The 25,434-nt window shown below is 48.3% G+C and overlaps 1 protein-coding gene and 1 pseudogene across 2 annotated transcripts in view; one reads left to right on the forward strand and one right to left on the reverse strand.

Moving 5' to 3' along the window:
* The first annotated feature begins 243 nt into the window (after nucleotides 1–243).
* TACC2 (transforming acidic coiled-coil containing protein 2) overlaps nucleotides 244–25,434 on the forward strand; it is a 201,522-nt gene continuing 176,331 nt past the window's right edge. The window contains exons 1-4 of one of the 2 annotated variants that reach the window (XM_047825484.1): nucleotides 244–319; nucleotides 1,755–1,832; nucleotides 8,690–8,749; nucleotides 23,989–24,101. In XM_047825484.1, the coding sequence (XP_047681440.1) occupies nucleotides 1,800–1,832; nucleotides 8,690–8,749; nucleotides 23,989–24,101 (206 nt within the window). In that variant the 5' untranslated portion in view covers nucleotides 244–319; nucleotides 1,755–1,799. The remainder of the gene's footprint in view (nucleotides 320–1,754; nucleotides 1,833–8,689; nucleotides 8,750–23,988; nucleotides 24,102–25,434) is intronic. The other variant, XM_047825485.1, reaches the window with a different exon arrangement.
* On the reverse strand, nucleotides 9,673–9,847 carry LOC125148469 (uncharacterized; annotated as a pseudogene).

Consider the following 25,434-nt stretch of genomic DNA (forward strand, 5'->3'; position numbering starts at 1 on the left):
CTGAAAGGAGCCCAGCTAATGTAATCACGGGGAAAATCCTCTACGTGAAAGGCCGTAGCCGCGATGGGCGCAGAAACGCTGATTCCACGTTTGTGTGATCACAGAGGCTCCGCACAGCCGCCGCTCAGGTATGAGGCGCAGCTGGTTTGTGTCAGTGTCAGGGGTGGAGACGGGTTGTTTGTCCAACTGCGTGAAGGTGGGCGGATGCCTCGGCTTGGGCCTCACCTGCTTCTGAATGGAGGAGGAGAAAGTCCGATTGCTGAACAGCAGACTTTCCGTGGGCCCGCAGCCTCCCAAGTCGCACAGACCCTCCCCGAATGTAAGTAGCCGGCAAAGCTGTACCCGCCTTCCTTTCTGGTCCTGGGGGAGCCCGAGGGGCTGGCAGTTCTGCAGCTCACGGAGGAGAGAGTTCCAGAAACGGCCAAGCCTTCTCTCTGTGGCTTTGAAATTCACACTGGGCCAGAAGTAGTTGTGCCATTGTCTTTAGTCTGTTTACCTGTGTAAAAAGCTAGTTCAAGCGCTCTGATCTGTCATACAGTTATTCAACTGAATCCTCCGAATGAGTTTCACAAACTAATGTGACATTGGACCGTATGACATTCCGACTGTGTCTGGGTTAAACTGGTCGGCACGAGGATGTGACGGTGATAGATAAGGGCGTAATGATTGTAGCATTCAATGGTATTTGCTAATGAAGCGTCATCATTTTCCAAATGAACATCCAAAACACCCTGAAGCGATCAATTTGAAGCACATGACGATTTTTACATTCTGTGAGTGAGCATTTTATTTTTGGCCCATCTTATAAACAGTGAAGGTCGAGAAAGGGTTAAGGACTTGTATCCTTTTGGCTCAAGGGTTAGGAGTGAGAGAATTGATCACTGCAGTGACATCACTCACAATTTTCTCAGTTTGGGGGGCATTTTATTTGTGCTGCTCAAAATACTTCAATTTGATTTTCCAGTGACGGTTCAGTACGCACAGCGTATGGTAGCTACCCGGTCAGTGTTGGTTGAATGGATGAGCAGATCAATGGACAAATTTTATTTGTAAGTCAATCACTGAGGTTTTCTGACCAAATACTAATGATACCACACTGCTGTGGAAGGAATCTTGAATTCGAAGGCAGGAGACTGAGTTCTATTACCAGCTTTGACTTGTCCCAGCTGGGTCTTTGGCAAGTCCCCTTGCCTTCTCCCATTTCAGTACCCGCCCCCCCATGGAATAGACTGGGAATCTCTAAGGTTCCAGTTCTGAAAGTTTGATATGTTTTACAAGCTTTCTGGGACTTAGTTTCTCCATCTAGAAAAAGGAAGGTAAGAGTCCCCGTCCTGCTGATGTTAGGGGGTCTCCTGGAACTCAGCCGATGTCGGCGCTGACCTGGGCTCAGAAAACACCTCGACAGTGACACTTCTCAAGCTCTCCTTGGCAACTGGGCCCCTTCTGTCACTTCATTTGTAGATACACCTCTGCGTGTACATTGACGTTAAGTCGGAGACTCAGGAACAAACTTATTTTTCTGAGCTGTCTGCCAGCCCCTGGGGTGGGGAGTGAGAACAGCAGCCCGGACAGGGGAAAGAAGTCTGGGTGGCGTATAACAAAAGAAAACCCTTCAAAGGCAAGTTTCCGTGATGTGGCTGCAGAGATCAACATTCCCCATCACCTGGCTTTTGAGTCTGAGTTGATGGGCAGACCAAAAAAGCCTGAGGTCTTCTTCAATTTTATGGATGTGTATACCCTTTTATTTCTTCCAGTTGCTTCTGGTAAAATCCAGAGGGTCGCTGGCACCCTGAATCACCATGGGCAATGAGAACAGCACCTCGGAAAACCAGGTGGGTGTCAGGGAGCTTCCCCCTCAACCTACCCGGATCGCTTGATTGACCTTGACTAGGTTTTTTTTTTCCCCCTGAGCATCTCCCCTCCATCCAGGAAGGAGCAAGCTAAAACACAGATTGGGGCACGTGAGTGGCTCGGTTGGTTAAGCATCCGTCTCTTGATTTTGGCTCAGGTCATGATCTCAGGGTTCGTGGGATCGAGCCCCGCGTCGGGCTCTCCGCTGACAGTCTGCTTGGGATTCTCTCTCTCCCTCTCTCTCTGCCCCTTCCCCGCTCTCTCTCTCTCATTCTCAAAATAAATAAATAAACATTTAAAAAACACAGATTATACCTGGATACATATGGCACATGTATCTGCATAAGTATTTCTTATTCCCATTTTCAGAATTGTTGCATTCAAGCTAGCCCCGATTTTATAAACTGTAAAAAACTACTTTAACGGTTAATTTCTTGCTTTTAACATTGACATACTAAGAGTTTGGCATATTTTTTTCTGGATTGTGCCCACCCATCTGTTCCCTTGTGTGGATGCATCACAGGAGGATGAAATAAAACCTTATCCACACTCCTCCCCAAAATAGTTGTGGCCCTCAAAAAGCGATCTTAAACTCTGTCACTGTTGAGCAGATTAAACGCGAACTGTCATTTCCACGTTAGGTCGGGTTTTCACTTTTAAGGAATGAGTCTTAAGTGCTCAATCGTGCATAAGGCTGGTGTTGTTAAAGTACGTTCAAATTTTACAGCTATCCATTTTAAGTTTGAGAGATTCAATTCAGTGTCCTGGTGAACAAAACCAGGGGGACACTTTCCTATCCATCTCGCACACAGTGGGAATTTTGGATCGATGGTGGTGAGCCTTCCAAACGAGGTAACGGGATCTGAAAGCCAGCGCAAAGCAATCTGTTTTCTCTCTGCTTTTTCCCTCCCTGCAATCTTCTTTTCCCAAGGAGGAACACGGGAATCATCGAGGGCAAAGGCAGCAAACTCCAGTCTTTAGGAGCAGACCAGAAACAGTAATTGTAGTAAATGGCAGGTTAGGAGACAGTAGAGAGAAGGAGGTGCTGTGGCAAACAGGAGGGATCCTGTCCTGTCGTCTGGAGGGGGCACCACCATCACCTCCAGCTGATGGCTGCCATGGCAGGCCCAGTGTTCCAAGACCTTGCAACTTCTTCAACAGAAGTAAAAAACGCGTGTTTTTCTATGAAATCGCAAAATATTTTTAATCAAAGTTTTTCTTTTGAGATAATGGTAGACATGGTAAACAATAGCATGCTATTGCAAGACATCGTACAGAGAGATCCCTGCACCCTTCACCTAGTCCCGCCCAGGGTAACATCTTGCAAAACGTCAGCGCACGTGCAGACTGACATTGATGCAGTCAAGATACAGAGCATTCCCGCCACCTGAAGGATTCCTTTCATTTTCCTTAGATCCACACCCACCGCCCTCCTGTTCCCTTCTCCTAATCCCTGGCGACTCCTAATTTGTTCTCTCTGTCTGTGTCTGGCTTTCTGAGAATGTTATATAAATGGAACCACACGATACGTGACCATTTGGAATTGGCTTTTTTCATTCAACATGGTTTCCTTGAGATTCATCCAGGCTGTTGTGTTAGTTGTTCACTCCTTTTGCTGGCTGAGTGGTGCTCCATGGTATAGAAACATTTGCTGTTGTTTCCAGTTTGGGGTGATTACAAATAGAGCTCTCAGGAACATTTGCATATAGGTTTTTTGTGTGTGTGTGTGTGTGTGTGTGTGTGTGTGTGAACATAAATTTTCATTTCTCTGACACAATTGCCCAAGAGCACAATGGCTGGGTCATGTGTGGTTGTATGTTTAGTTTTTTTGTTTTTGTTTTAAGTTTATTTATTTATTTCTGAGAGAGACAGAGACAACGCAAGTGGGGGAGAGGCAGAGAGAGAGGGAGAGAGAGAATCCCAAGCAGGCTCTGCACTGCCAGCACAGAGCCTAATGTGGGGCTCGAACCAGCAAAGCCTTGAGATCATGACCTGAGCGGAAACCAAGAGTCATATGCTTCAACAACTGAGCCACCCAGGTGCCCCATTTTTTTTTTAAATTAATATTTATTTATTTACATTTTTGAGAGAGAGAGCGCGAGTGGGGGGAGGGGCAGAGAGCGAGGGAGACACAGAATCTAAAGCAGGCTTCAGGCTCCAAGCTGTCAGCGCAGAGCCGCAAGCAGGACTTGAACTCACAAACTGTGAGATCATGACCTGAGCCAAAGTTGGACCCTTAACGGACTGAGCCACCCCGCGTGTTTCGTTTTATAAAGAACAGCCAGTTAGATAGAATCTCTGCACCATTTTACATTCCCACCAGCAACGAGTAATGTATGAGTGATCTAGTTTTTCTGCTGCCTGGCCATCATTTGGTGTTGTCACTGTTAGGTGACACCATTCTGATATGTGTTGTGATATGTCACTAATGTCACTATGGTTTGAACTTGCCTTTCCCTGATGATCGGCCATGCTGACCATCTTTCATGAGCTTGTTGCTGTCCATGGGTTCTCTTTGGTGAGATAGGTGTTCATGTCTTCTAGCCGTTTTCTAGTTGGAGTTTTAAGAAACTATTGAGTGTTGAGTCTTGGTGTAGCCTAGATACTAATCTTTGTCAGATTGTGATTTGGCAATATTTTCTCCCATCCATGGCTTGTCTTTTCATCACCTCAACAGGCTCTTTTACAGAACAAAAGTTTTTATGAGGTACAATTGATCAGTTTTTCCTTTTCCTTTTCTGCCAATTCTAGTGCTTCTGGTGCCAAGTCTAAGAATTCTTTTTCTACCCCTACATCCTGAAAATTTTCTCCTATTATATTATCTTTTCCAAAAGTGTTATAGTTTTACATTTTATATTCAAATCCGTGATCTATTTCGCATCCGTTTTTGCGTAAGGCTTGAGACTCAGGTTGAAGTTCATTTTCTGTTTTTGTCCTGTTTTGTTTCGCCAATGAATGTCCATCTCTCCGGTACCTACCAAGTGTTGAAAACACTATTCTTTGTCCATTAAACTGCTTTTGCACCTTTGTCGAAAACCAGTTGGTCATATTTGTGTGGGTCTATTTCTGGGTTCTCTTTTCTATTCCACTGATCTACATGTCTACTCTTCTGCTGATACCACAGTCTTGATTACTGCTGCTGTATAATAAGTCCCATCCCCCTTTACTATTTTTCAAAATTGTTTTAGCTATTCTAGGGCGTAAAGCTTTCCATATATATTTTAGAATAAGCTTGTCTAGGTCTAAGAATACCTTACTAGGATTTTGATATGGATAATATTAAACCTATAGATATACTGGAGAAATTGACATCTTTAATATGATGAATCTTCCAGTCTGTGAACACACCCAGTGCTTCTCTATTTATATAGGTCCTATTGATTTCTTTATCATCATTTCATAAATTTCAGCATATAGATCCTGTATACGTTTTCAGTTTATGCCTAAGTATTTCATTTTATTTGCAGTGATTATAAATAGTATTTTCATTTTGGTTTCCACACGTTCATTGTCAGTGTATTGATTTTTTGTGTGTTGATTTTGTATCCTGTGACTTTGCTGAACTCACTTATTATTTCCAAAAGTTTTTTTGTAGATTCCTTGGGATTTTCTATGTAGACAATTTGCAAAAAGGGGGGGGTTGCATTTCTTTTTTTCAATTCTGTATGTTTTTTATTTATTTTTCTTGCCTTATTACTGTGGCTAGGAATTCCAATACTATGTTAATTGGAAATGGTCTGAGTGGACATTCTCACCTGCTTTCCGATTGTGAGGGGAAAGCATTCAGTCTTTCCCTGTTAAGTAAGATATTAGCTGCAGGTTTTTATAAATTTTCTCTTTTAAAAACACTCTATCTATCTATCTACCCATCTATCTTGTGAGTAAGCTCTAGGCCCAATGTGGGGCTTGAACTCATGACGTTGAGGGCAAGAATTGCATGCTCTACTGACTAAGCTATAAATTCTCTTTATCAAGTTAAGGAAGATGCTCCTCTATTCCTAGTTTGCTGAGGATATTTTATCATGAATAGGTATTGGATTTTTTCAGATGCTTTTTTTCCTGTATCAATTGATGTAGCCATACGATCTTTCTTCTTTGGGCTGTTGATATATTAGATTACGCTGTTAATTTTCAAATGTTGAACTAGTCTTGGATACCGGAATTAATCCTACTTGGTCGTAGTGTATAATTATTTGTAAAGACTGTTAGACTTGATTTGCTAACATTTTGTTGAAGCTTTTTGTATCTAAATTCATGCTAAATATTGCTTGGTAGTTTTCCTTTTTTACCTGGTTTTGGTATCACGCTAAAGCTAATGTCATAAAATGAGTTGGGGAGTGCTTTCTCCTCTTCTACTTTCTAGAAGAGATTGTTTAAAGAAACTTTACAATTTTTCAAGTGTTGGCAACTAGTTTAAATTATTTTTGAACATTCTGTGAGTCAAAAGGATGCTCCTGGTGGCTGGAGTTGGCTCATGTCCTACCTCTTTGTAGTCTCTAACTTAAAGAAATATTCTTACATTTTATTTATTTATTTATAAATGTTTACTTATTTATAAATGTTTGTTTGTTTGTTTAGTTTTGAGAGAGAGAGAGAGAGAGAGAGAGGGAGAGAGAGAGAGGAAATGGGCATGAAATTGGGGGAAGGGCAGAGAGAGAGGGAGAGAGAGAATCCCAAGCAGAGCCTGATGTGGGACTTGATCCCACGAACTGTGAGATCATGACCTGAGCTGAAATGAAGAGTCAGATGCTCAACTGAGGCATCCACCCAGGCACCCCAACACCCAGCACATTTGTCAATGTCTGAAGGCAGGGTTGGTATCACGTCTCCAGAGTGGAGACACGAGTAGAGGTCAGGGATGCCACTAAATGTTCTCAATGCACGGGGACAACCCCCACAACGAAGAATTATTCTTCTCAAAATGTCAAAGGGGCCAAGGTTGAGAAAACCTAGAATAGAGGAATATTTGTCCTACTGCTTTGAGAACTCCTTGGGGCAGTGGCTGAACTCCTCTAATCCGAGATGAATTTCTACACAAATAGAGGCACATTAAAGTGGCTTATAGTTTTCTTTCATTACCTTTACTAAACTACACTGTTTAGAATCGAAGGCTGGTTTACTGGGCATAGACTCATAGAAATGGAATTTCTAGGTCAAATAAAGGGTGATTTCAAAACTCTTGCTCTAGATCTAGATCTATCTATAGCTATATTCAAAATACTTTCCAGAAAGGTGATGCCAATTTATACGTTTCTCATCAGGCTATGGGGACGGGGTCCATCTCATTATATCCTTGCAAGCGATGAATATATATATTTCAGTGTTTCAGATCTCACCTCCTGCCAGCCCCAAACCCTGTTCTCCCTCCTCAGTTCCCTTCTGGTTCACATCTCCAACCTCAGCCCCACATGACCCAGCGGGACATGATGGAGTTGCCTTCAGGCTTCCAGGGTCAGAACAAGGTTTGCCTTCCACAGAGAAACAAGTGGAAAGAAAGCACAAGTATATTTGGCTACAGGAATCAGGGCTCCCCCGTGGGGCTGGTGTTCCAGACTTATCTTTCCACTGTCTCCTGGGTGTCTGTACCTGAATGATCCATGGTCACTTCCTGTTCCTCAAACCTGAATTAAGCTCCCCCACCCCAATCGTCTTCTCCTTCTGAATCCCCCCTCCTGGGTACCACGATCTACTCTACCATCCAAGACAGAAATCTGGGGATCACCTCTGACTCCACTCACCCCCCTTGTCCACATTTCATAAATCACTCTATGATTAATAATTAATAAATTAATGGCCCGGCCATTTAGTCTTTTAGATTCCTGTTTAATGGAGACTTTTTTTGGTTGCGAGAGACAGAAACCTGTCTCCAACGACTATAGGCCGAGAAGGATTGTTTGGCTCGTAGGATTAGGAAGTCCAGAGAGAGTCTAGCTGCAGCAGTCACTGAGTCCAGAGGTTCAAAAGAAGATGCTGGAGATCTCCTGTCTCTGGATCTTGCTCTGCTTTCCTCCGTGATGCCCGAGTGCTTAGGGATGTCCCCTCGGCCTGCAGAAACAACAAAACAAAACAAAACAAGCCACCGGCTACTCTAGGCATCCAGGCTTCTTCTTGTTGGCGATCCAGCCTCTGATTAGCACCGTCCAAGGACTGGCCCTGATGGGGTCATGTGCTCTGTCTGGGATCAATCCATGTGCCACTGGCTGTGGACACTCTGATTAGCCCGCCTGAGTCATGCACCCACCCCTGCAGGGGAAAGGTGAGCCCCGGTTGATGACGTCTCCATCAATGCCACTTAGAGCACTTCCTCAAAAGACAAAAAGGTGCCACGTGTCCAAGATGTAGTTTTAGTTTTCCCTCTCCACCCCCACCATCACACCCTCTTACCTCACACCTGGATCAGTCCAGACAGCTCCAAACTAGTTTCTCTGCCTCCACCCTCCCCTCCTCCCATCCCACCGAGGGCCCCCGGCCTCTCCCAGAGGCTCTTTCTCTGTGAAGAGACACTTGGGGGTCCCAGCATTCTGCTTACAAGTGATCTTTTAGAAGGCAAGACCCAGGTCTGAAGGAAGGTCCGGTTCACAGATTAAAGACCTGGCATTGAGGATCAGCCACGTCACCGGGGCAAAGGAGGAGAACAGGCCTGCCCAGTCCCAACCCTTGCCTACTTGCAGGTGCCTTTCCCTCTGGGACAAATGTCCCCTGGTAGCCACGGGCAGGGCGGGAGTACACCCAGCAGGTCAGACCCGGGAGTAGAGACCAGCCAAGACTGTCCCTGTGGTAGTGTGGGGGGTCTTGTTCCCTGTGGCCCATCCTAATGGCGGGACTCCTTTGCTTCCAGCAAGAGAACTCCGGCTTGCATAACGTCATCCTGTGGCCTCCAAACCCCGAGCCTGAGCAGGTACCCGAAGTGTGCTGTGCGTGGTCCGCATCTCAGCCCCCTTCCTAACACCTAGATGTTTGCAGCCTTTGCGTGTGGCACGTTCCCTTACACTTTTAGGTTTGCTGCTCCTCCTCCCATCGCTTCCTTTCATCTACCTCAAGTGAGTTGTAAAACAGTAGAATCTGCAATACATGCTTAAATTTTTTCTAATGTTTATTGATTTTAGAAAGAGAGAGACAGAGAGAGAGAGAGAATGAGCGGGGGGAGAGGCAGAGAGAGAGGAAGACACAGAATCGGAAGCAGGCTCCGGCCGTCAGCACAGAGCCTGATGCGGGGCTCGAACCCACAAACCTCGAGATCATGACCTGAGCTGAAATTGGACGCTTAACCGATTGAGCCACCCGGGTGCCCCGGCAATGTGGGTTTAGATTTTTTAAGATGACATTTTCGTGCGCTATGCTGTGAGATGCTGAAGGAGGCTTATGCTTTCCACGTAACGCAGATGCTGGGAGCCAATACTAACCTTCCACACTCATCGGCTTTGCGTTCCCTTGTCCTGGAGTGCGGCTTTTATGGAGTGGGGGTCCCGTCTACACCACCAGTGGGCAAAACTGATGTGTCGTAGAAAAACAAAAAACAAAAAACAGATTGCATTCTGAGTCCATTGTCAGCGTCGTTGTGCAGCTGGCTGAGTCTCAGAATTTAAGCTCGGGCTGAAGCCTTTGACACCTGCTGGGGAAGACGGCAAGTTCGGGGCCCTGCATCCATTTCAAGGAGATTTTTCCTGGAGAGAATGTCAGGCAAGGTTGGTGTGTGCTTGTGGGCGTGGTCAGTGTGAAGCAATAAAATGCCACCTGCTCTGAAAGCCCATCACACCTAGGGAAGAGGGTTAGGCTCCTAGGGGACAGGTTCCTGGCTTTAAGGAAACAGCAGCTGCACCCTCGAGGGTGGCTGGATGTCCCATCAAACAGGGATGTCGTTGTCGCAAACCGACCTCTGTGCTCCAGAGCCAAAATATAACATGAAGACAGAGTTTGGGGATAAAAAGGAACGAGAGTTTTAAACTGATAAGAACAGATACTACACTTGATCTCAGCCAAAAGGCCGAGAAGAAATGGCAAACGAGAGTTTTTATTACTGTGCCCGGTGAAAGAGGCTGTGGCAGGCTAATGCCTTCAAGACTGCAGACCCGATGGGGCGCCTGGGTGGCGCAGTCGGTTAGGCATCCGACTTCAGCCAGGTCACGATCTCGCGGTCCGTGAGTTCGAGCCCCGCGTCGGGCTCTGGGCTGATGGCTCAGAGCCTGGAGCCTGCTTCGGATTCTGTGTCTCCCTCTCTCTCTGACCCTCCCCCATTCATGCTCTGTCTCTCTCTGTCCCAAAAATAAATAAACGTTGAAAAAAAAAAATTTAAAAAATAAAAAAAAAAAAAAAAAAAAAAAAAAAAGACTGCAGACCCGCCTGGAATAAAGGACTGAGGGGGTTTGTAGGAAAATAGAGGAACTGGGCAGTTTTGATAGGAACGTGGTATGTGCTGCCCGTCCCGTTGGCCACGTCCTTGAGGTGGCACCGGCCACCAGAGTCTTGTTACTGAGCATACACTGAGGTCACCAGATGCCAAGATGGATACTGAGTTCCTGGAGCAAAGGATTCTACACAAAAACAAGTGAAGGAGATGGGTGGGGGTTGGGGGGGGGCTTCAAGAATGAGAAAGGGGAAGATTTGTTGAGTTTAAAGTCAAGCCTTGCTGGAGCCCTAGTGTGTCCATCTTAATTTCCATTCATCTTTATGTTTCTATAGCAGTTTCAGTGTCTGAGGTTGTGACATAATGCGGTCATGTGCGTAGAGCACGGGGGAGCCTTGCCCACATGTGATTTCACCGGGTTCTCATCAAAATCCCGGGAGGTGGGCAGACCAGGCTGCTCACTCTTGCTTTATGGACAAAGGAGCAGGCTCCGAGGTTAATCATTGTGGGTCATCGGGGTGAGTGCAGAGCAGGGATTAGAACCCCGGTCTCCCGGGCATCACAGAGAATGGCAGGTCAGAGTTTTTTGCACTGGGTTCTTCCGTCCAGCTCGGGACTTTCCACAGCACCTTGCTACCGAGCTCAGGATCCCACGGACAGGCTCCCTGATGTGGACGTGATTTTTCATTCACTCACGGGACAATTTTGAAGCCTCTGCTGGGTGGCTGGTACTGGTGTAGGTGCTGTGCATTCAACAAACCATGTCCCTGCCTCCTGGGACTGACATCCAGCTGGGAGTTCGAAAATAAGCAAGTGGGGGGTGCCTGGGTAGCTCAGTCAGTTAAGCATCCGACTTGGGCTCAGGCTCATGAGTTCGAGCCCCATCTCACGGTTCATGAGTTTGAGCCCCATGTCGGGCTCCATGCTGACAGCTCAGAGCCTAGAGCCTGCTTCGGATTCTGTGTCTCCCTCTCTCTCTGCCCCTCCCCTGCTCACGCTCTGTCTTTCTCTCTCAAAGATAAATAACATTAAAAAAATTAAAAAAAAAAAAAAGAAGCAAGTGAGCAAACAGACAAACCAACAAGTAAACAAAATACAATGTTTTTTAAAAAGACTTTATCAAGTGCCTATTGTTTCCCAGGCACTATTCTAGCACTTGAGATCACCAGTGAATAGTTCAGCCATAATCGACTCTGGCACGGCTTCCCCTTCCACAGGGAAAAACAGACAATAAGCCAGCAGGCAAATAAACTCATAATAAATGTTCCAGGGGTAACTGGAATCAGGCGCTAATTTCTTTAAATTTTTTTTAACGTTTATTCATTTTTGAGAGACAGAGTACAAGTGGGGGAGGAGCAGAGAGAGAGGGAGACCCAGAATCCGAAGCAGGCTCCAGGCTCTGAGCTGTCAGCACAGAGACCGACGTGGGGCTCGAACCCACGAACTGGGAGATCTTGACCTGAGCTGAAGTCGGCCGCTCAACCGACTGAGCCACCCAAGTGCCCCATCCAACCCAACCACGTTTAAGTAGAGGGTGGACAGTTCAGTGGTATTAAGCACATCACATTGCTGGGCAAGCATCCCCGCCATCCGTGTCCAGAAAGTTTTCATCTTCCCAAACCGAAATTCTGTGTCCATTAAACAAGAATCCACATTGCCCTCCCCACTCCCAGCCCTTGGCAACCACCATCTTGCTCTCTGTCTCTATCAACTTGACTACACTCGGTACCTCATATAAGTGGAATCATACAGTATCTGTCCTTTAATGACGGATTTATTTCACTGTAACATAATGCCTTCTAAGTCCATCATGTTGCAGCTTTTCTCTTTAGGGCCGAATAGGATTCCGTTATACATATTCTACATTTTATTTATCCATACGTCTGTTGATGGACGCTTGGATGCTGCTGCTATAAACGTGGGCGTACAAATGTGTTGGATTCCATGCTCTCAGTTATTTGGAATATATATCCAAAAGTTGAATGGCTGGATCATATGTTAATGCTATGTTTAATTCTTTGAAAACCACCAAGTTTTTCCACGATGGCTGCACCATTTTACATTCCCATCAACAGTGCACATGGGTTCGAATTTCCCCACAGCCTTGCCACCTCTTGTTATTCTTTTTGGTTTTTGCTTTCGTAGTGGCCATCCTGCGGCGGGGGGGGGGGGGGGGGTGTCTCATTGTGGTTAGAGGCTCTTTTTGATAAGTGGCCAGAGGAGCCCTCTCTGCAGAGACCTGATGTGCCGGGAAGGAGGCAGCCACATAAAGTTCTGGAAAAGGAACGTTCTGGAAAAGGGAAGAGCAACTGTGACATGTCTGGGGGGGATGAGCTTGTGGTATTTCGAGATCAGCAAAGAAGGCCAGTGTGGCTGGAGGAGAGTGGGCGAGATGATGGCAGGATGTGAGACCAGGGAGGTGGGTGAGGGTAAATCTTGAAGATTTACCACCAGATTTCACCAGAGGAGTCACAGGACGTGGTTTGAGATTTTTTTTAATATTTATTTATTCATTTACTTATTTGTTTATTTTGAGAGAGAGAGAGAGAGAGCAAGCACATGAGTGGGGGGAGGGGCAGAGAGAGGGGGAGAGAGAATCCCGAGCAGGCTCCATGCTGCCAGCACAGAACCATGAGATCATGACCTGAGCTGAAATCAAGAGTCAGACGTTTCACTGACTGACCCACCCAGGCGCCCCTGATTTGAAGTTTTAAAAAAGAGCTTTGTGGTTGTTATGTGGAGAATGGTCTTTAAGGGGCGGAGGGAGGAAATGGAGGAGAAACAGTAGTTAGGTGGCCACTGGGAAAAGGGACTCAGGACTAATCCCTGAGATGTCCTTTAATATTTAGATGTGAGCCCAAGGGGAAACGGAGGAGTCTGTGAAGGAGTTGTAGCCAAAGACATAGGATAATGAGGGACCTGGGAGGCCATCAGATACTCCTGAGAAATCAAGGCAGACACTTGCCCAATGATTTGGCGATGTGGGGTCCATAGATGTGAGGGAAACCTCATGTTGCCCTCAAGATCCTTGGTAAGCACTCCCAGTGGAATGACAGGGATGCGGTTTGCGGGGGAGAGGGCTGAAGCCGAAACTGAAGATAAGGAAGAGGGAGTAGAGAGAGGGGTATCCACAATGCAATAAATTTTTCTAGGAAAGGGATCAGAGTATTGGGACAGTAGCTAGTGGAGAGGGTCGTATGAAGGTTTAAAGACTGAAGATCCCAGATGCCTGCATGCTGGTGGGAAGGAGGGAGAGAGGCAGAGGTGGATAGAGGACAGGTGACAGATGGGTGGACCAAAGGAAGGCTGGCCTTGACCGTTGAGAGGCATTGGGATTGGAGCAGTTGTGGGCTTACATCAGGGTTCCCTCCGCCGTTGTGGATGGTGGGGAGAAGATGGAAACAGATACACCTGGGAATCGTGAGGCTCGGGGAGGGGGAGAAGCTCTCCTCTGATGGCTGATTGGGGTGCACACGCGGTGGAGAGTGGGGTCAGATGCGGCAGGGGATGTACTGAACTGCACGGGAGCTGGGGGATGGCAGGTGCCTGGGGGGACCGGACTTTCACGCGGTCACGGAAAGAAGCAGGGATGTGAGGCATGAAAGGACCTCTCGTCATAGTCTCCTGGCAGTGGGCCAGCAAATTAGCTTAATGATTTTTGCTTTTGAAATTTTTTGGCAACAACTGATCGTTGAATTGGTTGGTGACCTTTTAATCTTAACTCAAGAAGTCAAGTTTAATAGCATCACCATGGTCCTGTATCTGGATCCCGCTGACCAGTCAGTTATTTCCTCTTTGATTCACACAAACCCTGCTTAAACTCTGAAATTTAGGAATATGGCCTGGATTTTTTTTCCCCCCTGTGGTCCCAAGAGAGGAGAAGCCATTGGTGGGCAAAGTTCACACAAACAGGCTGGACTGATTCTACCCCTTTACTGAATGAGCTAAGGCCTCTCAGCTCCAGGCCGGCCCCTGGTGGCTGCCCGCTGCTGCCTCCTGGGTCCTAGTTGTCACTCCTGCTCCCTCCCTCCCGTGACTGACTCACTGAAGCCTTGGGGCAGGCAGGGTGATCTCAGGGAGCACAGAGCAGCCCGGTCCCTAACATGCACGGCTGTGACCCACACCCAGACCCCAGGCCTCTCTCTCCTGCCGACGTGTTGGTTGGGAATGAAGAGAAACCACACACAGAACCACAGCTATGGAGGGTGACTCACATGGGGCGGAAGGCACGATCCGGCCAGAGGTCGGCAGAATGTCTAACACCGAGCCAAGCGGAGGCTGCGCTGTCCCTGGGAGTGCCCGGGTCCTAGTCTGCGTGTCCCTCTTTGGGACAGACGTGGAGATGGCATTGTGACAAGAGTAGCCTTGCTGTGGTTTCCTGCGTCAGGACCTGCATGGGGGGATTGATGGTGAAATAAGTCGCTGTGAAAGGTGACCGGCATAGTCATTCAGCGTTCTGTACTCAAGTGTTCACTTTGGGAAGCCCCACAGAAGACCTCTGAGCTCCGGGCCTGTGGATTCCAGAGCAGAAGGGCAGCATTCAACCCACCTGCATTACCACTTTCTGGATTCTTCTTGGGCTCGTCATGATAGCCATTAATGGCTCTGACACTGTGAGGGGGGAGAGAAGAACACACAATTCTATTATTGTAATGGCCTCGCTTAAAAATATATGATCATTTAAAAAACTCTTTCTTTTGCGAGAGAGAGAGACAGAGATGGGGGGGGGGGGGTTGCAGAGAGAGAGGACAGAGAGAATCCCAAGCAGGCTCTGCACCATAAGCACAGAGCCCAGTGCGGGGCTCAAACTCAGGAACCACGAGACCACGACCTGAGCCGAAACCAAGAGTCAGACACTTAACTGACTGAGCCTCCCAGGCGCCCCTAAAAAACCCTTTTAAAGCAATGTCACCCTCTGGATGTTTCTGTAGTTTGAGTCTCAGAGAAAAACGATTTTCAACTATAGAAGCTGAGATCAATGCTATAAGCAAGAAGACAGGTGCAGAGCCGCCTGACCTGACCCTGGGTTCAGGGAAGGCCTCCGGGGGGAGCTGCTGTTTGAGCTCAGAGCTGAGGGAGGAGCAGGAAACAAACAGGATTCAGAGGGCACAGAGCAGGTCGCGGCCCCCAGCCCCCTCTAGTTGGTGGCTCAGCGTCCAAGAGGCAGCCTGGGCCTGAAGTTTGTTCCTGAAGGCGACCTCAGCCGCGTGGCCTCGCGTTCTGGAATTCCCCCACATCCAAGAAGCAGAGGACCAGGAGGACAGGGGACCCCGTGCTACGTGAGCTGACCCCGGGGTCTGGGACCACCCACCAACGTGACTGAGCATGTCTCTGCAGGCTGAGGTTAGCTGTGGCTCAGGCACCACGTGATGATTATTCTGCTTAATAGATAAACGACCCATACGTATGCGCACGTATTGTTTGAAGCGACAAATGCTTGGGGCCCTGGTTTTACTTGGGGAGGGAGTTTCTCTCTTTCCTGCGGGACCCAAGGAACCCAACACCCCGACAGCATTAAACTAGCCCTAGAAGGAACCGCGTCTTCTAATATTCTACTGGCAGCAGGTGGGTATTTGGGATGATTTCGCTGCACTTAATGAGAAAGAAATTGAGGGAAGGGACAGTGAACCAGGATGAACTCAAGTTCATAACAGTGGATTGCTCCTTCAGTGTGACTTGTCTGCTGCCACTGTCCCTTCTCCCAGGGATCCGTTAGGCTTGGTGCTAATTCTCACTGGAGCGGTGGCTCTGGGTTTGGGCCAGATGAATCTTCTGAAGAATCGGATTAACTGCTTTAGCTCCACGCTGTGATAGCCCCTGGGGCTCTTAGTTAATGAGGTTTGAGTCAGTTTCTTCTTTGTAATGGTAATAACTAGCATATAGGAGTATCTTCCATGGTCTAGCCTTATGTTAAGTGCTTCTCATGTATTATGCTATTTAACCTTGAAAACCCTGTAATTATGACCCCCATTTTCCAGATATGGTCCCAGAGGCATAGAGCCCAAAGGCTTACAGCCAAATAAACGGTAAAGCTTGGCTTTTAACCACCGGTAACCACCTTACTCTGGAGCCCGGCTTCATGCTGCTCTCCCTCGAAAATGAGCAAATGGAGGAATCCTAGAGGGGCGAAACAGGGTTTCTGCCTACATTTGAAGTTCAGTTGAGTAAATGTTACAGGACTCGATAGGCTATTCTGACATACCCCACTCTTTGAATGCAGAGCCTCCCCTCCATTTGTGCAGCCCTCTGTCGTACCCACAAGGTTCTCCCATCAACCACTGGGGCAGGCAGCCCGGGTTCGTGGCCCCCATTTTGTAGATAGAGCAACAGCCTCCAAGAAGTGCAACGATTTGGGTTTTCTAAACCGGTCTAGGCTTCTTTAAATTACATCGCTCGTGAAGTATTAAACCCACAGAAGACATCAATATTGGGCAATGTTTTTGACATCTCAAAGGTTTTCTTTCTCTACAGACTAAAGATGTCCCGTAACATGTCAACTCGGGCATCTTGGAGGCTCCTAGGTTCTTTTTGTGTTTTTGTTTGGTTTGTTTTGTTTTGTTTTGTTGGTGACTCTTAGCATTTTGACCCAGTTGCTTTTGGGGAAAGGAAGACAAACATTGTTCACGGAGTGTGCATCTCCCATTCATTCGCTGTGAGGATAGGGACCGCGTCGTTTTTTGTTTGTTGGTTTGTTCCTAATTAAGCCTTTTATGTGGGAAATTTTCAGGTCTGCAGAAAAGTTGCAAAGATAGCACAGAATTCCCACCGACTCCTCCCCCGGCTTCCGCTAAAATTAACATTTCACACCATATCATGGTTTTTGATCTTCGTGTCCACCTAGAACCTAGATTCGACCCTTCCGGACACGAAGGAGAAGCGTCAAAATGCAAACACGACCCTCATTTACCCCGTCTTTTGAGGGAAGAGCGGGGCTTCAAAGCCAGCCCTCTCAGACCCCCAAGCTTGTTCGTGTTTGCTGCCCTCTCATGGTGGAAGACATTCCACCTGGGGAGGCCTAAAAGGCCACTCCTGGGGCCTCCCCGCTCTCGGCCTGACCAAGTGCCTGCCAGGCGAGGCCGGAGGCCCGGGCGACCTCGGCTGCCAGGGTGGGGGAGCCACTTCTATCTTGTGTTTTTGCCCTGAGGTGAAGAAAACGTTTGGGGTGACCCAGCAGAAGTGGCCTGAGCATCCGCCTTCCCTCGACGGGGCAGATGGGCGGCAGCCGGCCCCGCACAGAACCGTGTTCCTCCATATTTGGCAGCCTGGCCATTGTTTCTGAAATCCGATTCCTAGTGCCATGGGGATGACCTTTGGTCTACTTCCCAGCATTCACCTGCAGTCACGCTGCTCCCAAGAAGCTTGCTCAAAGAGGGGGCGAGTTGGCAAGACACTCGGGTCATGATCTAACTGGCTTAATGAAGCCTCCTTGTTGGCATGACCAGTAAAGCCAGAAGGGAGAACATTTAAGAGGTAAGGTCAGGGGATTTTTTTTTTTTTTTTTTTAAATCATAAGACACTTGAGCTCTCGATAAAGCGTCGTTTTTAGAACTGGAAAGTTGCTGTGCCCGCTTGGAGATTGCTTTAAAATAGACCCGGGGCTCTGGAGCATTCTGGGGCCAAAGAAAGGCTGTTTGTTTACTCGAGCGGTGGCAGCAAAGGAGAGATTTGAAGACGCAGCTTGACAAGGCAGTTTGTCATGCCGAGGACCGCCAGTTTTTCCGTCCAGCCTGCCGTTTGGAAGTGGGAGGGAAACTTTAGACATGCGTGCCGTTCTGCGGTGACGCCCGTTGACCCCGCACAGCCTGTGTAGTCCCGTAAGCAGCAGGACTTGGCGTGGGTGGCGGGTGGGGGTGGGGGGCACTGGAAGCGGGGCTCAAAGACGCTGAAGGAAATGTGGCAGACGAGTGAGCTCCAAGGGCCGAGTGTGCCTCTCCCGGTCTTGCAGAAGGGCCTGCCAGACGAGACGGGAATCGTCTATTTTTCGTACACTCAACAAATATTTATGAGGTGCCCCTCTGGGCCAGGTGCTATTCTGGGCAATGAATTGAGGCTGGTACAGACCACCTTATTCATAAGTGTCTGGTTGTTTTCGTTACTTGGCGCGTGGCAGGAAGTTGGCAGGGATCAGAGGCAACTGCTTCCGTGTCTGGTGAGGCAACATAAGGTAAGGTTCGAGAGCAGAGGCTGGGGCTGAGTCCTGGCTCCATCGCTTTCAAGCTGTGTGACCCGGTGCAAGTGGCTGAACCTCTCTGTGCTAGGTGTTCTTATCTGGAAAATAGGGTTGTGAGGATTGAATGAGTTGGAATAGGTAGCACGTAGAAGAGCGGAACTTGGCACGCGGAAAGTGTTTGTAGTAATAAGTTTGCTGTTACTGTTACAGCAGAAAAAAAGGGCTGTGCTGGCGTTGGGTGTTACTGCTATTGTGGAAAGGGCATCGGACTTCAAGGAAGAAGACCTGGCCAAGCCATTGGACAATCTGTTTGCCGTCTGAGAAATGGGAAACGGTTTCCCTTCCTGGTTAGCTCGCAGGGATTCTGTAAGAATCTGATGGACGTCGACGCACTTTGGAAAGTGCAATGCGACATTCCCATCAACAGCACTGGCACTTTTGTTTCGAGTCCCTCCAGATATGTTTTGTTTGGAGGGAGATGGTATTCTTCTCGCAGATTAGTTCTCTGTTAGGAGGAGGGATGGGGCTGAAGAGGCAGAGAGGCAGAACGTCTTTCTCGGCCTTAAAAGACGAACCTGAGTCCTCGTTATATTACCTTTGCCCGAGGAAAGTTAACACGTGGTCCCTTATCCCCCTTAGTTAGAGCAGAGATCTGTCCCCTTACACCATCTGTTGTTTGCATCTGTCTGGGCCGTTAGACATGTCAGCGTCTTTCCAGAATTACCTTAAAGTAACCTTGATCATGAGATAAAGGGCTGGAGATTTATCTGTCAAATTATTTGCAGAATAAGTCACTGCAGATAATGTGGTGATTGAAGGGGAAGCCTGGCCATAGAAGGTGTTTGGAGCCGAGGCCCATGTCGCAGTCCGACACGCAGGAATTGGGTTACAACCTTAAAACTTCAGGACTAAGATGAAAATGTCATGCCCTCTGTATTGGCATTCTTGAGTTATCATAGTCAACATTTTTTTTTTCAACGTTTATTTGTTTTTGGGACAGAGAGAGACAGAGCATGAACGGGGGAGGGGCAGAGAGAGAGGGAGACACAGAATCGGAAACAGGCTCCAGGCTCTGAGCCATCAGCCCAGAGCCCGACGCAGGGCTCGAACTCACGGACCGCGAGATCGTGACCTGGCTGAAGTCGGACGCTTAACCGACTGCGCCACCCAGGCGCCCTTTAGTAAACATTTTTAACTCATGCACCCGAAGGTAGTAGTCTTATATAGATAAAGAACATTCTAGAAGGGTCAGAAATACTTTGGAGTCTGAATTTACAGCAATGTAAAGTTTGGACTGGTTTGATACTGTCCAATAGGGACGATGGTCATCTTGGTTCACAGATCAGGAGACTGAGGCCTGTAGGACAGGAAGGAGCTCTCATTTCAGGAAATGGTTCAGCCATCACGTACGTCAAGCCAGCAGGGGGGTCAGCAGCCCTTTTTTAGTCAAGGGATCAGCCCCAGCTCTCTCTACCTGCTTCAACACGTCCCCATTAGAGGGATAGAACAAAAATGCCTTTTTCCTGGCGCTGGGGTCAGAGAGAAATGGGTCCACTTAGACTCCACTGTTGTGAGATCATGGCCAAACACTTGCCCTCTGCAAACCTCAGCTCTAAAACAAGGACACGAATAGTACTTGGCTCTTAAGGTTGTTGTCAAGATTCAATGACACGGTTCATAGAGACTACTGGCCCGGTGCCTGGTACTTAGTAAGTGCTCAATAAACACGAGTTATTGTTATTTCCCCCCACATTCGGTCTCAGCAAAAGTGAATGGAGAGTTTCTAATTATAGTATCGTGTGAGCACTAGAATGTGCGGCCCCTGAGAGTTGAGGCATCTTATATATTTTACCTTTGGACCCAATTGCGTGAACACAGCAGCCAACACCTAAAACGCATGCCTTAGCTGGGGGAAACAGAGCCAAAGTTAACTTGTTCCTCAGGCTGTGTATGAAGGTCAGAGACACCACCCATCCAACACAAGATTCAAGGTCTCAAGAAAATCCCAGGTTCAGACTGCACAGATGATTTGCACCCAGATGTCCAACAGAAGCTCCAAAAATTGATTCACAACAGTCCTGGCCTGGAGGTTGATAGAGGTTTTGGTGGGGGGGGGGGGATCCTCCTTTCCTGGAAGGACTGGGTCTCCCCCTTGGGTGGCCCTGTGTTCATACCTCTGTGGTCACAGCACAGGGGTCTGTCTCCCTAGTCTGTGAACAACTCCAGGGCAGGGACCGAATCTCAGTGATTTTTGTAGCCCCCACTTCTAGCACTGGTTCTGGCACGTGCTAGGGTTTCCATGAATGTATCTAAGATAATTGAATGAATCAACAAATCGGTAAATACTTTCTGGAAGGTCTGGGTGAAGGGAGAAATTTAACAGATGATGTGGCTGCATCAGTGCCTGTGGTCACAGTTGGTGAATTGGCAGGCTTAGGAGAGGACTTTTGTCTTTCCAGTTGCTCTCTTTGTTGAGCAGGGCTGGGCTGGGTCTCTCTCTGGGTCTCACCTGTGAGGGGTAAGAGAAGATTCATAGCGACAAGGAGCAGGCAGCCACAGGGAGCCCCGGCAAGTCCGGAGAAGCCCTTCTTGCCTATCTCCTGGTGCCTCACCTCCACTGCCTCCCCTGGGACGGGACCTGGGGCTCACCATGCCCGGTTTCTCCCAAACACCCAACAAGCCAAATGCCTAGGTCTGAGCTGCAACCGCTGGAGGAAAGGGAAGCTGTTTCGAATTCACATGAAGGCGCGCACCTGCCCAGAGCAGCGCCACCTTCCAGTTTTCACGAAGGCGCCCCCACCTCCCCCAGGTGAGGGGCTGCCCCGCCCTGTGGACTTGGATCACGTGCCAGATTTAGGCACCGTGAAAAGAAGTGAGGTCTTGTGCTAAGACCTAAGAGCACTAGCTCTATGAGATGGTAACAGGTGGCACGTGAACAGAGGATGCTGTGGTCAAGAAACTTGGGGAAACTGAGCTAGAGTACAATGTGTTATTTTACCACAGAACTTCTCAGACCTTTCCCTAGGCTCTATTTTTCTTTCTTTTTTTTTTTTTTTTTTGAGAGAGAGAGAGAGTGAGCATGCGAGCGAAGGAGAGGGGGAGGGGGGGCAGAGAGAGAGAGGGAGAGAGAGAATCTCAAGCAAGCTCCATGCCAGGCATGGGGCCCAACTTGGGGCTGGATCTCATGACCATGAGATCGTGACTTGAGCTGAGATCAAGAGTCAGATGCTTAACCCAATGAGCCACCCAGGCGCCCTTGCACTGTCAATGTCTTTAAAAACATTTTTTTTAATGTTTATTTTTTAGAGAGAGAGAGGCAGAGCGTGAGCAGGGGAGGAGCAGAGAGAGAGGGAGATACAGAATCTGAAGCAGACTCCAGGCTCTGAGCTGTCAGCACAGAGCCCTACATGGGGCTGGAATTCACGAACCTCGAGATCATGACCTGAGCCCAAGTCGGACACTTAACTGACTGAGCCACCCAGGCGCCCCTGCACTGTGAATTTCCAAAAAAGGGCTAGATAATGAGCCCTTCTTAAACTTATCTGACACAGAACACTTTGTTTCCTTCAAAGCTGGTCTGATCTCTTATGGAATGTATTTTTTTGGTTGCAAGTGACAGAAACGCAACTTGTGCCAGTGAAGGCAAATGAGGACTCAAGATCTTGTGTAATCGTTGGTTGAAGAGGGCAGAACGGGCTGGACCCCAGGACCAGCTGGAACCAAGGCCTCCACAGCCCTGGGACCTCTGCCCTCTGTCCCTCGTCTCGGCCTCTCTCTGCCTGCTGGCAGTGGTCTCTCGCTGCAGGCCGCCTTCTTCCACAGCGGCTAGAAACAGGCTGCCGGTGACCCTTGCACGCGTGTCCTACAGAACCCCCACCAGGTTCCCGTCCCTCTGGTTCTGTGGGGGGTCCTGCTGAGGACCTGGTTGACCCAAGTCTTGCATGCACCCCAACGGGCAGGGCTGTGGGGCCTTCCTGGGAAGATGAGCTCAAAGACAACCACTGCTTTGGGAAACACTGCTTGGGGTTTAAAAAAAAAAAAAAAGCCCTTTTTCCATTTCTGACATTTATATTATACTTTAATGAGCATTCTTTGAATTGAATTCTAAAAAACATTAAAAAAAAATTTTTTTTAACGTTTATTTATTTTTGAGACAGAGAGAGACAGACCATGAACGGGGGAGGGTCGGAGAGAGGGAGACACAGAATCGGAAACAGGCTCCAGGCTCTGAGCTGTCAGCACAGAGCCTGACACGAGGCTCAAACCCACAAACTGTGAGACCATGACCTGAGCCGAAGTCTGATGCTTAACCGACTGATCCACCCAGGCGCCCCTAAAAAACATTTTTTTAATGTTTATTTATTTTTGAAAGACAGAGAGAGAGAGAGAGAGAGGGAGACACAGAATCCGAAGTAGGAAGCAGGCTCTGAGCTGTCAGCACTGAGCCCGATGTGGGATTCGAACTCACGAGCTGTGAGATCATGACCTGAGCCAAAGTCAGACGCTTAACTGAGCCACCCAGGTGCCCCTACATTGGGTTTTTAAAAACCTCTCGTCTCTTTCCATCCCATGATTTGAAATTTGGACTGTCCCTTATATGTTTTGTATCTTGGTCTTAAAAATTGATTCCCCAGCAGATGAACTTATTGTAGAAGTGAAGGAAAAGGCAACCGCCTCTCAGACTGGTTAGGGCTTTGAACAGGTGGCCCCAGGTTTCCATGGACTCATCATTTTTTCTGTTCGGTGTTTTCCCCCACGTTTCTGGCTGGATTCTGGTTCACAAAGTCATGGGGAGGGGGTGGAGAAATATCTCCCATCTAGGTGTTGCCACAAGCCAGTTGGGCACTTGAAGATTTTAGATCAGATATCCTCGCTTTCTCCAGGGGAGCAGATGACCCCCAAAGTCCGGTACGTGTCCCCAGTCATCCTGGGGCGCCTGGGTGGTTCAGTTGGTTAAGCGTCTGACTCTTGATTTCGGCTCAGGTCAGGATCTTGCGGCTTCGTGAGTTGTAGCCCCGCGTCAGGCTTTGCGCTGGCAATGCAGAGCCTGCTTGGGATTCTCTCTCTCTCTCATCCTCTGTCTCCGCCCCTCCCCCACTTGTGCTGCCTCTCTCTCAAAATAAATAAATAAACTAAAAAAAAAAAATAATGAAACAGTCGTCCTACTCAGCTGGAATCTTGTGTGTAATTGTTTCTTCTCCATCGGATGGGAGCAGGGGTCACCATATATCTCGGTGTATCACTCGGTGCCAGGACATGGGCATTGCTCAGCCCGATGACAAAGCAAGTGAACAACCTGACACTTCAAATTATTTTTTTTAACATTTATTTGTTTTTGAAAGACAGCGAGAGAGCGTGAGCAGGGCAGGGGCGGAGAGCGAGGGAGACACAGAATCCGAAGCAGACTCCAGCTCTGAGCCGTCAGCACAGAGCGCGACGCGGGGCTCGAACCCACGAGCCGTGAGATCATGACCTGAGCCAAAGTCAGATGCTTAACCGACTGAGCCACCCAGGCGCCCCCAACCTGGCACTTCAATATGCGGCCAGTGGCCAATTGAGAAATGCTCTTGTGTCTTCAGGGACTCCTATTTGACTTCTCCAATTTCTCTTTCTTCTGGCACAGAGAACTTCGTCGGCTCAGAGTCCAGGGTCTGTGCAACCACCCGGGAACGGTCAGAACATAAAAAGGAACCTGGAGGAGAAGTCCGGAAGCAGTGACCATGGGGACTCGCACAGGTAGGAGCCAGGTTCAGAGGACTGACCCGGCCCCCTGCGTGGCCAGCTCACTGCCTGCCTAGCATTTGCTCTGCTCCATTTGCTTTGGAACATTTACCCTAAAACCCATGACGTGGTCCTCAGTGGTGAGATGGTCAGAGCAGTGGCTCATAGACTGCTTTGTGATTGCCTTGACCTGCATGGTTAGAGAATCGTTATGTTTCTCTGCCCAATGAAACTAGCCATTATAGTTCCTTTCCAGCAAGACTCCGGGCTGTTTATCCTCATTATCAGAACTTAAAAAGATCAAGGCTACTGAAGGGTGTCTGATGTGTGGTGAGACGAGGACTATATTCCAGCATGGTAGCCAATGAGGGCACCGGCCGTTGAGACAGGATTCACAAACTAGTACTAAAGTGGCCAGGACCCTCGGTCCCAGGGAGGCTGGTGGATGAATTCCAGGCATCGCGAAGGCCACATTGGTGCAGGGATACAAGGCCAGTGCGGGGTCAGTCGTTGCTTATTATGACCCAGAGTGGGTCCCGATTTCCCTGCCATGGCCGATGGGAAGAAACCCAATGGACTCTTCCCATGCAGCCTTTGGCACCCACCGTTTTGGAGGCATTCACAAGCAGAGAGCCAGCAGACGTGAACATTCAGTCCCCAGAACCGCCTGGGGACAAGAGCCCTGGAGGCAGTTACTAATCGTCTGTGGTGGGTTCAGTGCGTGATCTGGTTCGGTGCAGCCCAGCTTCCGGGAGGCTAGAATTACTGGTCTTGAAGAAATAAATCAACAGGAGCTCCAAGGAACAAAAATGAACAATTGAAAGGTAGACACCCCTTCTTCCCCATCACAGGCAGTAGACAATGAAATCTGAGGTCATGAATGCTTTGTGGTGTCTTTTTACCAAAGAGTTTAAGCCTTAAACTATGGAGGGTCGTGGGTGAGTAAGAGCGACCCCTGGTGGCAGGAATTTCCACACCTGACTGGTATTACTTTCTGGGGGAGGGCTCTGGCTATGGGGTTTCCAGACGAACCACTTTGAACTTCTTGGCCTGAACATTAGATTTCTTTAGGGAAATGGTGGCGCACAGTGTTCTTTTTTGCTGAGGGAATCACAGAATATGCCTTGAACGGCACCTCTGACCCCTGTTTTCTGTAAAAGGGAGGCCTCCTTTGCCTCCTCGACCCCCATGGCTATTTCGTTTTCATGAACTTTGTATCAGGATAACTGGACGGAGATTTTAATATTTGACTCTAATGAGACCAGATGACCTGTCTAAATTGGCTCTGGGTGATCATGAAGCTAATGGGAGAGACCCATCTTTTCTGGACTTCTATGCAGGGGAAATC

This window comes from Prionailurus viverrinus, chromosome D2, assembly GCF_022837055.1.
Source record: "Prionailurus viverrinus isolate Anna chromosome D2, UM_Priviv_1.0, whole genome shotgun sequence".
Classification (NCBI taxonomy): Eukaryota; Metazoa; Chordata; class Mammalia; order Carnivora; family Felidae; genus Prionailurus; species Prionailurus viverrinus.